General features: G+C 47.8%; 1 protein-coding gene across 10 annotated transcripts in view; it reads left to right on the forward strand.

Moving 5' to 3' along the window:
• CLIP1 (CAP-Gly domain containing linker protein 1) overlaps positions 1-15,943 on the forward strand; it is a 79,248-nt gene that overhangs the window by 38,409 nt on the left and 24,896 nt on the right. For 7 of the 10 annotated variants that reach the window (XM_087705487.1, XM_087705490.1, XM_087705486.1 and 4 more), the window contains 8 exons: positions 601-1,545; positions 4,138-4,254; positions 5,569-5,626; positions 5,816-5,899; positions 6,478-6,634; positions 7,382-7,535; positions 9,829-10,044; positions 12,838-15,123. In XM_087705487.1, coding sequence (XP_087561613.1) covers positions 601-1,545; positions 4,138-4,254; positions 5,569-5,626; positions 5,816-5,899; positions 6,478-6,634; positions 7,382-7,535; positions 9,829-10,044; positions 12,838-15,123 — 4,017 coding nt within the window. The remainder of the gene's footprint in view (positions 1-600; positions 1,546-4,137; positions 4,255-5,568; positions 5,627-5,815; positions 5,900-6,477; positions 6,635-7,381; positions 7,536-9,828; positions 10,045-12,837; positions 15,124-15,943) is intronic. The other 3 variants (XM_087705491.1, XM_087705492.1, XM_087705493.1) reach the window with 1 other exon arrangement.

The following is a 15,943-nucleotide window of genomic DNA, read 5'->3' on the forward strand; positions in this document are numbered from 1 at the left end:
TAGCAGTTCGAAAGCAGGTAAAAAATGCAAGTAGAAAAATAGGAACCACCTTTGGTGGGAAGGGAACAGCGTTCCGTGCGCTTTCAGGGTTGAGTCATGCCGGCCACATGACCACGGAGGCGTCGTCGGACAGCGCTGGCTCTTCGGCTTTGACACAGAGATAAGCACCACCCCCTAGAGTTGGGAACGACCAGCACATATGTGCGTGGGGAACTTTTACCTTTAAAGGTGTTCTACAAACCTGTAATCATGTGCCAACTGCAGCTGTAAGCTTTAGATCTTTAGATCTAACAGCCCTCTTATCCCAAATTTCCGCTGATTGACTTTTTTCTTGGAATTAAGATTTACTTCTGAATGCACAAGAGGATGTCTGCTTTAATCAAGAAGCAAAATACATTTTGCCTCAGTTGAAAGTTGTTATTTTATAATAATCTGTGGGATTCCACTAACAGCATCCTAAAAATAGGGAAACGTAGATTATCCGGTCTCTTTCGAAGAACTGAAGGTGTCGTGTTAGTACCGAAGTATTTAGAATACCTGTGAATGCATCCTTTTATAATGTCTTCTCCTCTTTTTTTTGAAATGCTGTTTTTTTTCCAGGTCGCCACCGTGTCTGAGAAATCTCGAATCATGGAACTGGAACGAGATCTGGTACTGCGGGAGAAGGAAGTCGCTGACCTGCAGTCAAGATTGGAGTCCAGTAAAGTGACCAGCAACGTGGACACGTCCCTCTCGCTCCTACAGGAAATCAGCACCCTGCAAGAGAAGATGGCCTCGTTGAACAAGGAACACGAGGTGGAGAAGAAGTCCTTGCGGGACAAACTTGGGGTCACGGAGGAGTCCTTCCAGAAGGAAATCAAAACCCTGTTGTCCTCCAACGAAAAGATGGCGAAGGAGAACCATTCCTTGAAAGCCAAACTGGACACAGCCCGCAAAGAGAACTTGGAGGCGATCGAATTGTGGAAATCCAAGTTGGAATCTGCCGTTGCTTCTCATCAGCAAGCGATGGAGGACCTGAAGACCTCTTTCAGCCAAGGAGCCGGGGTTCAGGCGGAGGAGTTTGCGGAGCTGAAAGTGGAGGTGGAGAAGTTGAGGGAGCACCACCAGAACGAAGCGTCCAGCTGGAAGATGAAGCAGGAGGCCGAGCGGTCGGTTTTCGCGAAGGAGATCGAAGCCCTGAAGACGAAGCTTCTGGAGGCCACCGAGGAGAAGGAGAGAAGCTTGGAAGCCCTCAAGACACAGCTGGAGAACGCAGAAGACCAGCACCTGGTAGAAATGGAGGACACGCTCACCAAGCTGCACGAATCCGAAACAAAGGTAAAGGAGTTAGAAGGCCTCCAGGAGAAGTGCGTGGAGCAAAGCCAGGCCGTGGATAGCTTGAAAGCCAAAATCAAAGCTGCTGAAGCAAAGCTCGTGAGCCTGGAGGGTCTTCAGAAGGCCCTTTCGGAAGGTAAATTGGAGTTGGAGAAACTCGGCGAGGAACACGAGGCCGCCCTAAGAAAGATACAGAGCTTAGAAAATGACAGAAATAATGAAAGTAGCCAGGTTGGTACCCCAACATCCATGTTTGTTTCATTTTGCTTTAATGTTCGGCATTTGTTTTTGTTTTTCCCCCCCCATTCATTCCATTGATTTGTGTTGAGTTGAGGAATTCTATTGTTTACACGTTTGAAAACTTATTTCAAGGTTTTTGAACGAATTAATAGACACACACCCCCCAAATAGCAATAGCAATAGCAGTTAGACTTATATACCGCTTCGTAGGGCTTTCAGCCCTCTCTAAGCGGTTTACAGAGTCAGCATATCGCCCCCAACAATCCGATAGATAGATAGATAGATAGATAGATAGATAGATAGATAGATAGATAGATAGACAGACAGACAGACAGACAGACAGACAGATAGATTGCAATAGCAATAGCAATAGCAATAGCAGTTAGACTTATATACCGCTTCCTAGGGCTTTCAGCCCTCTCTAAGCGGTTTACAGAGTCAGCATATCGCCCCCAACAATCCATAGATAGATAGATAGATGATAGATGATAGATAGATAGATAGATAGATAGATAGATAGATAGATAGATAGATAGCAATAGCAATAGCAGTTAGACTTATATACCGCTTCCTAGGGCTTTCAGCCCTCTCTAAGCGGTTTACAGAGTCAGCATATCGCCCCCAACAATCCGATAGATGATAGATAGATAGATAGATAGATAGATAGATAGATAGATAGATAGATAGATAGATAGATGATAGATAGATTGCAATAGCAATAGCAGTTAGACTTATATGCCGCTTCATAGGGCTTTCAGCCCTCTCTAAGCGGTTTATAGAGTCAGCATATCGCCCCCACAATCTGGGTCCTCATTTTACCCACCTCGGAAGGATGGAAGGCTGAGTCAACCCTGAGCCGGTGAGATTTGAACCGCTGAACTGCTGAACTAGCAGTCAGCTGAAGTGGCCTGCAGTACTGCACTCTACCCACTGCGCCACCTCGCCAAAATAGGTATTTTGTCTACAGGAGGGTTAAGGTTAGGGAAATATTTAAGAACAGCAGAATCCTTCCATGGGATGCGGTGGCTCAGTGGCTTAAGACTCTGAGCTTGTTGATCAGAAAGGTCGGCGGTTTGAATCCCCAGCGCCACGTAACGGAGTGAGCTCCCGTGACTTGTCCCAGCTTCTGCCAAACGAGCAGTTCGAAAGCACGTTAAAAAAAAATGCAGGTAGAAAAATAGGGACCACCTTTGGTGGGAAGGGAACGGCGTTCCGTGCGTTGAATCACGCCGGCCACATGACCACGGAGACGTCTTTGGATAGCGCTGGCTCTCCGGCTCTGAAGCGGAGATGAGCACCGCCCCCTAGAGTTGGGAACGACTAGCACGTATGTGCGAGGGGAGCCTTTACCTTTAATCCTTGGTGGGGTTTTATTTCGGATTTAGACAAATCTGTAAAAAGAGATGTAAAAAGAGACTCTCTGCTTAGCTTCCAAATGGCCTTTAATTATCCATAGGGAGACGAAAGATTTTGGTTGAAATGGGTCTTCAGTTTTAACTTCAATGGAAGACTGTTTAGGGTGACATCTTGATTGTGGGATAATATTGAGCAGGGATCTCCCAGCTTGGCAACTTTTAAGACTTGTGGACTTCAACTCCCAGAATTCCCCAGTCAATGTAGACTTGACGTCCACAAGTCTTTAGAGTTGCCCAATTGGGATATTCCTTGATATTGAGCGTAGTTCCAAATCTGAAACTCCGACTAGCAAAAATGGGGTCTGGATTTTTCCCTCTGATCCCGGAGGCCTGCAAGGCAGAGCGAGCTTCAAAAGCTTCCATATTTGTCTTCTTCACTTTGAGGAGAGGACAACCAGAGGCCTTACTTTCAGTTCAAGAAGCCTAGTCCTTCCTTCAAAAGCAAGTTATGGGTTTCAGAACTTAGAATAAAAAATAAATAAATTCCAGATCTCTGTAACGGTTGCCCTCTTCCTGAAGGTCTTCAGATGCCCTCAACGTCATGTCTGAAGGCCATCCCAGTTGCATTCGTGACCCGTCAAAACCGCAGAGGACAAAATCGCGCTCGACGAAAGCGCGCATGTGACGTCATCACAGCGCGACGAAAAAAATTAAAAATTGAAATAAAATTAAAATTAAAGCAAGCCGATTCACATAAAGGTAAGGGTTAGGGTTAGGGTTAGGTTAAGGGTTAGGTTTAGAGCGTTAGGGTTACGTTTAGCGTTAGGTTAAGGGTTAGCGTTAGTTTTAGCGTTACGTTAACGGTTAGGTTTAGGGTTAGATTTAGGGTTAGGTTTAGGGTTAGGTTTAGGGTTAGGTTTGAGGGGGTTAGGGTAAGGTTTTCGCTTTATTTTTACATTTTTCGATCACAGCGCGATGTTTTCGTCGCGCTGTGATGACGTCAAATGCGCGCTTTCGTCGAGCGCGGTTTTGTCCTCCGCGGTTTTGTGATGGAACTGCTTCCCTTCATTTGCATTAACCGCTTCCCTTCATTTTCTCTTCCTCGATGTGTTTTCTTTTGGCTTGCCATTTCTACTTGTCCTTCTCGCAAAATGCTTTGGTTTGCTTTTTCCGTTTCCTTTTGGGTAACTTTTCATTTTTACATCCATCACCCGGTCCACCTGGCTAGGCTGCTAGTCTAGTCAAAGAACTGCAAGCGAGGGAGAAAAAGCTGCTGGGCCTTGAGCGTCACTTGGGCACAGTCAACCAACTTAAAGATTCTTTGGAGAAAGAGCTGGAGAACCTGGTGAGTAAACCGCCAGGGCGATAGGGGGGGGGGCGATCCACTCCAGAGCTTTGCTTCAGGGCTTGGAGGGGGGCAGTTAGCAGCTCCTCAGCTACCCTGTTTCAGAGGCGTTTAGTTCTTTTAAGGTAAGACAGTCCAAAAATTTAAAAAAAGCACTTTTGCAGTGGTGTGATCAGAGCACCCTGGGACAATGCATTCTATCAAAGCATGCAGCCATCCAACGTTTGAACAGGAGATTTTGCAATGAGCCAGTGGTGGGTTGCAGGCGGTTCCCCCCCCAGTACGGCCTGGAGTACCGGATACCTTTCTTTAAACCCTTCGGCGCGTCTGTGCGCGCGCATGGCGCATACAGCACCTGCGCGACGCTCTGAATGGAAGTCCACAAGTCTTAAAGTTGCCAAGTTTGAAGACCTCTGCTTTAATCCTTAAAGACTAGCCAAACGTTGGAAATAATCGAAATTGCATTTTTTTTCTGATCCTGGCGTTTGCATCTCAAGGGGTATCATTGCAACTCGCTGTTCAGTGTGGGTCTCCGAAGTGAGGCGTGTGGGAGGTATCACACATTTGATTTGATTGATTGATTTGATTTGATTATATTTATATGCTGCCCTTTTCCCCCGAAGGGGACTCAGGGCGGCTCACAATTCAAATCAGGGAAGGGGGTACAGACAGAAAATAGAAGACAAAACATAACAATACATAATTTAAAAACACACAACAGTCATACCATTCGAGGAGGAGGGGCAACAGCTCTTTAGCCCCAGGCCTGTCGGAACAGCCAGGTTTTAAGGGCTTTGCGGAAGGCCTGGAGGGTGGTGAGGGTTCGAATCACCACGGGGAGTTCGTTCCAGAGGGTCGGAGCAGCCACAGAGAAGGCTCTCCTCTGGGTAGTCGCCAGTCGGCATTGGCCGGCGGATGGAATTCGGAGGAGGCCTAATCTGTGGGATCTGATCGGTCTATTGGAGGTAATTGGCAGCAGGCGGTCTCTCAAGTGATCCTGGCGTAAAGTTGCTTCGGGCTGTTTGCATCTCAAGGGGTATCATTGCAACTCGCTGTTCAGTGTGGGTCTCCGAAGTGAGGCGTGGGAGGTATCACACATGAGTATTAACACAGCCCTTTTGCCCTGGAGACTGAGGTAAATCTTGAGGCCACGCCTCCATTCCTCTATTGACCTCCCAGATTAAACTCAGTCTTCGGCCCAGAAGGAGTGTTTACCTGACTCTCCCTCACTTCATAGACTTCTAGGTTTTTTTCTAGGTTTTTTTTCCCAGTTAGTCTGTTCAGCCAAATGTCCTTCTCCCTCTTGTTTCCTAGAAAGAAAAATTCACGAAGAGTGCTGACGAGGCCAAAATTGTACAGAAATCTATGCAAGGTAGGTGTTTTCATCCACGCAACCTTCCTTTGATATTTTTTTTTTAAAAGATGGGTCAGGAGGAAGAACGGATGAAATCCCTCTTCTTTTTAAAAATAATATAACCGCTTGCTCTTTTTTAAGAAAAAAAAAATATCTTTAAGAAGCCGGACTCAGCTCTGACCAGCTTTGCAATGTCTTCCTTTTTAGAAAGTCTTGAAAAACTAAACCAAAAAGAGATTCAGTTTACACAGCTGTCAAGCGAACTCGATCAGCTGCGATCTCATTTAGCGGGTAAGAAAAAGATTTTTCGTTTTTTCCCCACTGCAGTCGAATTCAAAACGAACGCACATTATTGGCCCACACTAGCATTTGCAAAACCATTCCAACCTCAAATCCAACTTTCGTACTTTTTTCTCCCAATTTTCGAACAAGAAGTCCAGAAGTGGGAAAATAGGTTCCACCACAAATGCGCGAACGACAAAAGCGCGCCTGACTAAACCGCGGTGACAAGACCGCGCCGACAAAACCGCGCGACGAAGGAGCGATGAATGAGCCCTGAAGTGCGCCGACAGAAGCGCGCTGTAACCTAACCCTAACCCTAACCCTAAACCTTACATTAACTTAAATCAGGCTTCTGTCGGCGCACTGTTATCGGCGCGCTGTTGTCGACGCGCTTTTGACATCGCGGTTTTAGTGCCGCGGTTTTGTCAGCGCGCTTATGACGTTCGCGCTTTTGTCGGGTCACGGGAAAATAGCCCGTGACTTACGACAACAATCGAATCCAAAATCTCTGTGGCTAAGCGAGAAAAGGGGTTAAGTGAGCCTCACTCCGTTTGATGACCGTTCTTGGTTCTTGTCTCCTTGTCCAGCCATGGAGAAGGCGCTGAAAGAGCGAGAAATCCGGGAGCAGCAGCTGGCGGAGGCCAAAGCGAAACTTGAAAATGAGGTGGCGGAAATCATGAAGTCCTCCGGCGACAGCTCTTCCCAGCTGACCAAGATGAATGATGCCCTACGACTCAAAGAGAAGTAAATCCAAAGGAACTTAGCCAGGCTTCTGCCCCCTCGCCCCCTAGGATAAATAACGTGGGGAGAATCTTCCACGTTTTTTTTTAAACTATATTTTGTTTTCTTTTGCAAACAAAAACAAATATGTCAATCAGACTTCTTTTGTGGTCTCCAGCTCTTGAATAATATTCCGAGCATGGGTATCTCAATTCGGCTCCTCTAACAGGAGTGGACTTCAACTCCCAGAATTCCCCAGCCAGCAATTCTGGAAGTTGAAGTCCCCCACATATTTTGAATTCTGGGAGTTGAAGTCCACACATCTCCCCCCCCCCCCTTGCTGGCTGGAGATTTCTGGGAATTGAAGTCCACAGATCTTAGAATTATAAGAATCGAAGTCCAGACACCTTAGTATTATGGGAATCGAAGTCCATATCTAAGAATTCTGGGAATTGAAGTCCACAGATCTTAGAATTATAAGAATCGAAGTCCAGACATCTTAGTATTATGGGAATTGAAGTCCATATCTAAGAATTCTGGGAATTGAAGTCTACACAACCTGGAATTATGGGAATTCAAGTCCACACGTCAGTGAGTTGAACTCCGCACACCTTCCCCATGTTGGTCTAGATGAAATAACGAAGCCAAAACCTTGCCCATACGAGTGCCCATCTTGGAAGAACGATTTCACCACCGCCTTCGCTCGTGTGTTCTCCAACCCGCCCGCTGGGATCGTCACCCTGACCCTCCTTGTGCTGTTGTCCACTTTAGGCAGGTGGAAGAACTTCAGGTCCAGCTCACCAAGGCCAATACGGGGACGGCTCAGTTGCAGGAGAACCTGGAGCAGGCTGAAAGGAAGCAGGAAGAGACTCTTGCGCGACATCTGGAGGAACAGCAGAAAATGAAGAACAAATTAGGCAGCCTGGTAAGGACCGAGGGAGGGCGGGGGGGGGGGGCGGAAGGCTGGTGGGCTTTTGGGGTGGAGAGGGGGGAGATTTCCCCAAAGAATCAAAATTCAGGTAATCGAGAAATCCTTGTGAGTTTAACAACAACTGTAAGCAATCTAGTTTAGCAGTTAGCAGTTAGACTTATATACCGCTTCATAGGGCTTTCAGCCCTCTCTAAGCGGTTTTACAGAGTCAGCATATCGCCCCCACAGTCTGGGTCCTCATTTCACCCACCTCGGAAGGATGGAAGGCTGAGTCGACCCTGAGCCGGTGAGATTAGAACCACCGAACTGCAGATAGCAGTCAGCTGAAGTGGCCTGCAGTACTTCACCCTAACCACTGCGCCACCTCGGCTCTTTACAGATGCAACTCTGGATTTACGACTGTAGTAGAGCGGTTGTAAGCCATGATGGCTGTAAAGCAAGCCATCATGTCACCAACCTGATTTTACGACTTAAATCAACATCCCAAAGGTGCTTCCCCCCCCCTTTGAAAACACTTCTCACGCTTCTGAAGAACTGAAGAAGCTTTCTGGATGAGAAGCAAAATGTTTTCAAAGAGAAAAAAAAACCCAGGAAAATCCAGTTTGGGGGAGAAAAGGAATCTTTGGGACGACCCTAACTTGGAGGATTGAGAGTCTCCGTAGACCAGGGGTGTCCAAACTTGGGAACTTTAAGACTTGTGGACTTCAACTCCCAGAATTCCCCAGCCAGCGTGAGACATTCAACCGAAGTGGATCCAAAACGCTCTATAGCAGGGGTGTCAAACTCGATTTCATTGAGGGCCGCTGTCAGGGTCCCAAGGGACACCCCCAACGAAAGAAGACTCCGAGGCTTTTGAGTTTCCTCAAAGTTCCATTTTATTAGAGACGTCATATTGGCACATCTGGGGAAACCCGAATCTGAAAGCTCCCACCCAAGTTTTCCCCACCCAAGTGAAAGTCCATGCCCCTGCCCAGCACCCACATGTCCATCCCGTGGCCCAATCAGGCACCATCCAACACTGGAGATGCCTCCCTGTCATACCATCGCAGCTGCGTGGCCAAATGACCTTGACTTTCTGAGCAAGAATGTTGTTATGGCTACATATCACCCATACTATGTATAATCCCCGCTCCCGGTTTCCCACAGCAAGAAATGTGGCAGGCTTCCAGGTCTGACAGCCGCATCAATAGCAATAGCAATAGCAGTTAGACTTATATACCGCTTCATAGGGCTTTCAGCCCTCTCTAAGCGGTTTACAGAGTCAGCATATCGCCCCCAACAATCCGATAGATAGATAGATAGATAGATAGATAGATAGAAAGATAGATAGATAGATAGATAGATAGATAGATAGATAGATAGATAGATAGATTGCAATAGCAATAGCAGTTAGACTTATATACCGCTTCATAGGGCTTTCAGCCCTCTCTAAGCAGTTTACAGAGTCAGCATATCGCCCCCAACAATCCGATAGATAGAGAGATAGATAGATAGATAGATAGATAGATAGATAGATAGATAGATAGATGATAGATAGATAGATAGATAGATAGATAGATAGATAGATAGATAGATAGATAGATTGATTGCAATAGCAAAAGCAGTTAGACTTCTATACCGCTTCATAGGGCTTTCAGCCCTCTCTAAGCGGTTCACAGAGTCAGCATATCGCCCCCAACAACAATCCGGGTCCTCATTTCACCCACCTCGGAAGGATGGAAGGCTGAGTCAACCCTGAGCCGGTGAGATTTGAACAGCCGAACTGCAGAACTGCAGTCAGCTGAAGTAGCCTGCAGTGCTGCATTTAACCACTGCGCCATCTTGGCATCAGAGTCGTGTTTGACCTTGGATGGCAGGGGGGGCGTAGCCAGCTCGACGTCATTCGTGTCCGGGGCACCTGTGGTTGCTCGAGCGCTCTGCCAGGCTCCCAAGCTCCATTTCAGCTGTGACGGCCTCCTACAATCCTTTCCCAGTGAAAACGGAGCTTGGGGGGGGGGGGGGAATTCCGCAGCTTGCATGAGTTCCGTTTTCGGCTGCGACAGCCTCCTGCAAGCCTCCGCCAGGGAAAATGGCGCTTGGGTGGGTTGCACGCATCCCTTCCGAGCTCCCGTTTTTCCTGGCAGAAGCGCCACAGGCTGGTCCTTTGCTGTTTCCAGGACAGCCCGAGAGCCAAATCCGGCCCCCGGGCTTTGAGTTTGACACCCCTGCTCTATGTCTTATAAAACAGGGGAGCGGGGGGACGACGACTCCCGCCTTCCACCCAAGGTCCCTCTGTTTTTTTTTGCAGGAGAAGAAATTAGCTGCTCACCAAGAGGAGCATAAACGCCTCCAAGCCGCCAGTGAGAAAGCGCAGTCGGAAATGGGTGCCCGGCACGAAGAATCCCTGAAGGCACTCCAGGAAGAGCTTCAGAAGAAGGAGCAGCTGCTGGCCAAGACTCAAAAGGCCAACGGCGAGTTAGAGAAACAGGCCAAGGAACTGAAGAAGGAAGCCGAGCATGCCAAGGTAGGCATCCGTCTTTGGCGTCCGCGGGGCGGTTTGTCCTGACGAAGAAACGGCCCCGTGTTGAGATGTTCCTTGATGTTCTCCGAGCTTGGCGGTTTTCGCGCCAACGTTTCATCACCGTGGCCCTGATGGCGTTAACCTAGTTGGCTCGTGAAACGCCCGCGAGAACACCACCAAGCTCAGAGGAGCCCGCAGTCCTCCTTCCTTGCCCCTCCTCCTCCACCTCTTTCCCCTTCTAGCACTGATGGTGTTGCCCAGTTGGGTCAGGAAACATCTTCAAGGAAACCACCCAGCTCAGAGAGAGAATAACGGCGTTGGAAGGGGCCTTGGAGGTCTTCTAGTCCAACCCCCTGCACAAGCAGGAAGCCCTGTAACAAATGATTGTCTGGTCTCTTTTCAAAAGCCTCCAGCGATGGAGCGGTGAATCCAGTGTGGTGACCTCCAGAATCCCAGAAAGGATGTGACTATCTTCTAGGACAAGATTTTCCAATTTTGGTAACTTTTAAGACCCGTGGACTTCAACTCCCAGAATTCCCCAGCCAGCGATGCGTTGAAGTTCACAAGACTTAAAAGTTGAGAACTTTGTGGACTTCAACTCCCAGCATTCCTCAATTCCACAAGACTTAAAAGTTGAGAACTTTAAGACTTGTGGACCTCAACTCCCAGCATCCCTCAATTCTGGGAGTTGGAAGTCCACAAGACTTAAAAGTTGAGAACTTTGTGGACTTCAACTCCCAGCATCCCTCAATTCTGGGAGTTGGAAGTCCACAAGACTTAAAAGTTGAGAACTTTGTGGACTTCAACTCCCAGCATCCCTCAATTCTGGGAGTTGGAAGTCCACAAGACTTAAAAGTTGAGAACTTTGTGGACTTCAACTCCCAGCATCCCTCAATTCTGGGAGTTGAAGTCCACCGTTCTTCAAACAGCCACGGTTGAGAAACTCCATTCTAGGCCTCCCAACTCCTTCCTGATTCTGCTGCTCTTCCCTTTTGCTAACATTTTATAAGCTTTCTTGGGATGCTTTAAAAAACTCCTTATTCCGCTCCTGTGCCGGAAACAAGGTTAGCTTAATGGTGTTTAACTGCTTAACTTCCTACAGCAATTGGTCATTTTTCCTTCCTGGCTTGGAACAGTTTTGGTTCTATTTGTCTTTTTATTTCGCCTCTCCCTGCCATCCATCTCCCATTATTATTGTCCACTGTGCTTTAAGCTTTGTGTTTGGCAGTTCCTATACCTGAATACGAGGTGTATATATTGACACACAGATTAGGGGTAAGATGCTGGTGCTTTATATTCATTGGCAAAGTGAGGCAAAAGCTAAATATATATATATTTAAAGTCACAACCCCTGGTATGCCCAAATATGGGAGGAAGATCACTACTTCTATTCTCTGTCCTTCGGCTCGTCACAAGAGACCATCCAGACAGAAACCCAATATTTTTTACTGTTGCCTTTTTGTTACATTTGTTATATTTGTGCTGATAAATAAATAAAGGGAGACTAGTATAGATCTATTTCAAGCTATTTAGCTCTCATCAGCTAGCTCAATCAACAGGCTAGATTCCCAGTAAGGGTATGGCTAGCTGATGAGAGCTAAATAGCTTGAAATAGATCTATACTAGTCTCCCTTTATTTATTTATCAGCACAAATATAACAAATATATATATATTTAAAGTCACAACCCCTGGTATGCCCCAATTATGGGAGGAAGCTAACTGCTTCCATTCTCTGTCAATCGGCTCGTCACAAGAGTCCATCACGACAGAAACCCAATATTTTTACTGTTGCCTTTGTTATATTTGTGTTTTTTTATTTGTGCTGATAAAAAAATAAATTTATTTATTTATCAGCACAAATAAACACACACACACACACACACACACACACACACACACACACACATATATATGTCCTCACATTCCAAAGGATGGACTTTTTAGTCTTCCTTGGTTAAGAGGAAGCTTCACCTTGGAGACTGGAAGGGTCCTTGGAGGTTTCGCTTCTCATCCAAGAAGCTTCTTCAGCTCTGAAGAACAATTGAAGAAGCTTCTCGGATGAGAAGCGAGACCTCCTCAAAGAAAAACCAGGAAGTCCAGTTGAGCACCTATCGGGTTTCCAAACAGCATCCAAAATTAAATCGGAGTCCAAGGCAAAAGATTCCTCAAAGTCCCAATATATGAAGAGAGCCATGTTGGCACATCTGGGGAAACCCGAATCTGAAAGCTTCCCGGTTTTTTCCCCACCCAGTTGAAAGTTCAAGATCTTGCCCCCCCCACACCCACAAGCCCACCCCATGGTCCAGTCTCCCACTGCCATGCTGGCAGCTTCTACCCATCCAGTTCCTGTCAGACGCAGAGGCGCAGAGAACAAAGGATGACCTTGGCTTTCTAGAAAGAATGTTGTTATGGCTACATAGCATCTAACTCCGTACAATCCTCCCTCCCATTTTCCCACAATAGAAAAAGGCATAGTAGAATAATAGAAAGTGTGGCAGGCCAAAGACCAAAAAGAAAAGAGGGCTACAGGCCTAATATCAACTTTGGGATAACCATGGCCTGGGTGACGGAGAACCTCCATAGACACCTGATGTAATGCCTTACTATTACACGCAAGCATTCCTTGCAACACGCCCAATGACGTAGATGGTCAATACTGAGTGTCAATATAGGAACCGGCTCTTAACTTTATTTTGGGACAGTCGTGCTATTTATTAATCCACGTTTGCCTGCTTGAACTTCATTCTTCTTGTGTTTTGTCTCCCTTCCTCCCTGTCCTTCCTTCGTTCATGTAGTCCTTAACCTCTATGTTAGCAGCAGCCAGGAAAGAGATTGAACTTATGTCAGATGAGATGAGGGCCTTGATAGCCGAGAAGGAAGTCTTGGCGCAGGAAGGGAATGCTTTGAAGTTAGAAAAAGGTTCCTTGCTATCCAAGCTGGTAGACTTGGAGTCCAAGATCGGGCTGTTAAAGCAAGATCAGGAGAAACTCTGGACCGTGAACGAGGAGCTGAACCTGGAGAACAAGAGGACGGTCAAGGAGAAGCAAGACGCCGAGAACAGAACCCAGCAGGAGAAGGAGAAGAACGACGAGCTCATCTCCGAAAAGGGAAGCCTGCTCCTGGAGATCGAGGCCGCCCAAGAAGACCTCCTCAAGATCACCAGAGAGAACGACGCTCTACGGACGTCGAAGGCGGCTCTCCTCGGTGAGGTTGAGGAGCTCCAAGCTCGCAGCGAGGCCTTGGCCCAGGAGTGTCGGAAGCACGTCAACCAGCGGGAAGAACTGGAGGACTGTCAGAGGAAGCTGTCCGAGGAGAACGCCGCCCTCCTGAAAGATAAGGACGACGTCATCCAGAAGCTGAAGAGCTCTTACGAAGACATGGCCAGGGACCAGAAGGAGCTCCTGCAGGAAGTAACTACCTTGGCGGCGGAGAGGGACTCGCTCTTGGGGAAATTTCTGGACCTGGAAAACAAGCACGTCTCTTTGAAGAGGGAGCGGGATAGTCTTCTGCAGACCAGCCAGGATCTGCAGTCGGACAAGGAGGCCCTCTTGAAAGCGGAGGAGGAGAGGCGCCAGAACTTAGAGCAGGCTCTAGAGGAGAGACGGGAGCTTCAGCTGAAAAGCGAAGGCCTTCACTCCCGACTGGAATTATCCGATAAAGAGCTTAGAAGGGTCACCAAAGAGAAGAACCAACTGGAGGCCTCTCACGCTAGCCTCTCCAAATTTCTGGAAGAGATTAAGGCCAGCAGGGCGTCGACCGACACCGAGTTGATCCAACTCCTTCAAGAGAAGGAAACCTTGGTTTGCTCCGAGAGGAGGCTGGCGGCTGAACGGGAAGAGCTTTGGAACGAAAACAAGAACCTTTCGGAGAAGCTGGCCCAGACCTCCGAAGAAGCCGCCCGCGTGGAGAAGACCTTGAACGACAAGCTGAGCCAGCTGAGCGCCGAGAAGGAGGTGGCCTCCCAGAAGTCTTTGAAGTTCAAGAAGCAGAACGAGGGCCTGGTCAAGGAGAAGGCCTCCTTGGAAGCCAAGTGCGCCGAGCTCTTGGCGGAGAAGCAGTCCGCCACCAAAGCCGTGTGCGAATTGAAGAAGAAGCACGAGCTGGACATTTCCTCCAAGAGGATGTTGGTCCAAGAGAAGGCCAAGCTGCAGGGCAGCGCCGAAACCCTGAAGCGAGAGCTCGACCAGAAGATAACGGAGAACCAGGATCTGGTCCGATACAAAGCGGAGCTCTCCAAAATCTTAAAAGAAACCCAAAGCGCCAAAACCGTGTTGGAAAACGAATACTCCGCCTTGCTTCACGCCAAGCAGCTCCTCTCCGCTTCCTTTAAAAGCAGCTCGTCGGAGAAGGAGGTCCTGAACAGAGAGAAGGTCCAGCTGCAAGAGGAATGCCAGAAGTTGAGCAAAGAGCTGAAGACCATCTACAACAACCTGACCATCGAGCGGGAAGGCCGTACGTTGGAGAAGGAGTCGTTCCTGGTGGAGAACACCCAGCTCCACAACGCCGTGAGTCGCTTGGAGGCGGAGAAGGAACAGCTGAGCCAGAAGAACCAGGAGCTGTTGGCAGAACGGGACCAACTGAAAGAGGAGAAGTTGAAGAGCGAGTGCCGTTTGGAGGAGATTATGAAGGAGAAAGAGGTCCTCGGTGCCGAGACGGACCAGCTGGCCTCCAACATTGAGAAGCTGAAGAAGGACTTTGCGGCTCTGACCAAGTCGAAAGCCGAGCTGCAGGAGCTTCACAGTAGTGTCTCCAAGATCTTGGAAGACCTTCGCTCCAGCCACCAGACCAGCGAGCTGGAAAGATCTAAGCTGCTCCAAGAGAACGAGGTGTTGCTTCTGGAGCAGAAGCATCTCCTCGCCATCAAGGAAGAGATCCTGAAGGAGAAGGAGACGTTCTCCAAGGACTACTACAAGCTCCACGAGGAGATCACCCTTCTCGCCCAAGCCAACAGCGAGATGTCCGGCAATCTTCTGGCGGCTCAGAACAAGACCCAGGCCCTGCAGAAGGAGAGGGACGAGCTGGTCTTCAAACTGGAAGACATCGAAGGACTGCAGGCCCAAGCCGTCATGCAAAGATTTGAGGTATCGGAGCGGCGAAATCAATCCCAATTGCAGTTACTAACACCCACCACTAAACGGTTCCTGTGTCTGCACTTAATTTTTTTGCACGATCGCTCTGCACCCTCGGAGCACCCTTCTCAATCCTCCTACGGAAAGCAAATCCAGTTGATTTCTTAGGGTGAGGGGCCCACCTTCTCTTCAACAGCTGGAATGATGTGGCGGAGGTGCCTCATCATCACGGCTGAATATTCCAACCCAGCTGTGAATAAAAAGGCGTGCGAATTTTTACGAATTCCCAATTGGATTGGAAGCGGTCTTATTTTAAATTGGGGGGCCACGGAACCGATGGTGACGCCGATTCGTCCCCCTGGAAAAGCAAAATGAAAAGCAGACCGATTCTAAGCAGCCTTCGCTTGCGAAATGGACGTTGCAATGCCAGTTGCCTTTTTATTCACAATTGGGCTTGTGTTCACCACCAACAGAGGACAAACTAGGAGGCTGAATTTCGTCAAAACCTCAAAATTTATTCCAACCGCTATTCGGTCTTAACTAGCCCAAACTTAAAGGTTCGAAGGCTTTATTTGAAACATTTCAATTATCTCTTCTTGTCCCCCAAATTTAGAGGCGCGGTGGTTACTCCTCTGATTTCTAATATTCTTTTTTTTAAAAATAAATAAATGAGTGGAAATCTGTTAGTGGTGAAGCTCTCCCCTGAATGATTAAGAGTAATTAAATAATAATTCACGAAGATAATTGAATTGGGAGCCACGAATAAGCATGGGATTGTCGTTGAATTTCTGCATGGAACAATGGATTTAATTGTGCTTCTGGCACGAAAAAA

The sequence above is a fragment of the Thamnophis sirtalis genome, unplaced genomic scaffold (assembly GCF_051295495.1).
Source record: "Thamnophis sirtalis isolate CommonGarterSnake01/CBP01778 unplaced genomic scaffold, rThaSir2_p1.2 scaffold_2, whole genome shotgun sequence".
NCBI classification, from domain to species: domain Eukaryota; kingdom Metazoa; phylum Chordata; class Lepidosauria; order Squamata; family Natricidae; genus Thamnophis; species Thamnophis sirtalis.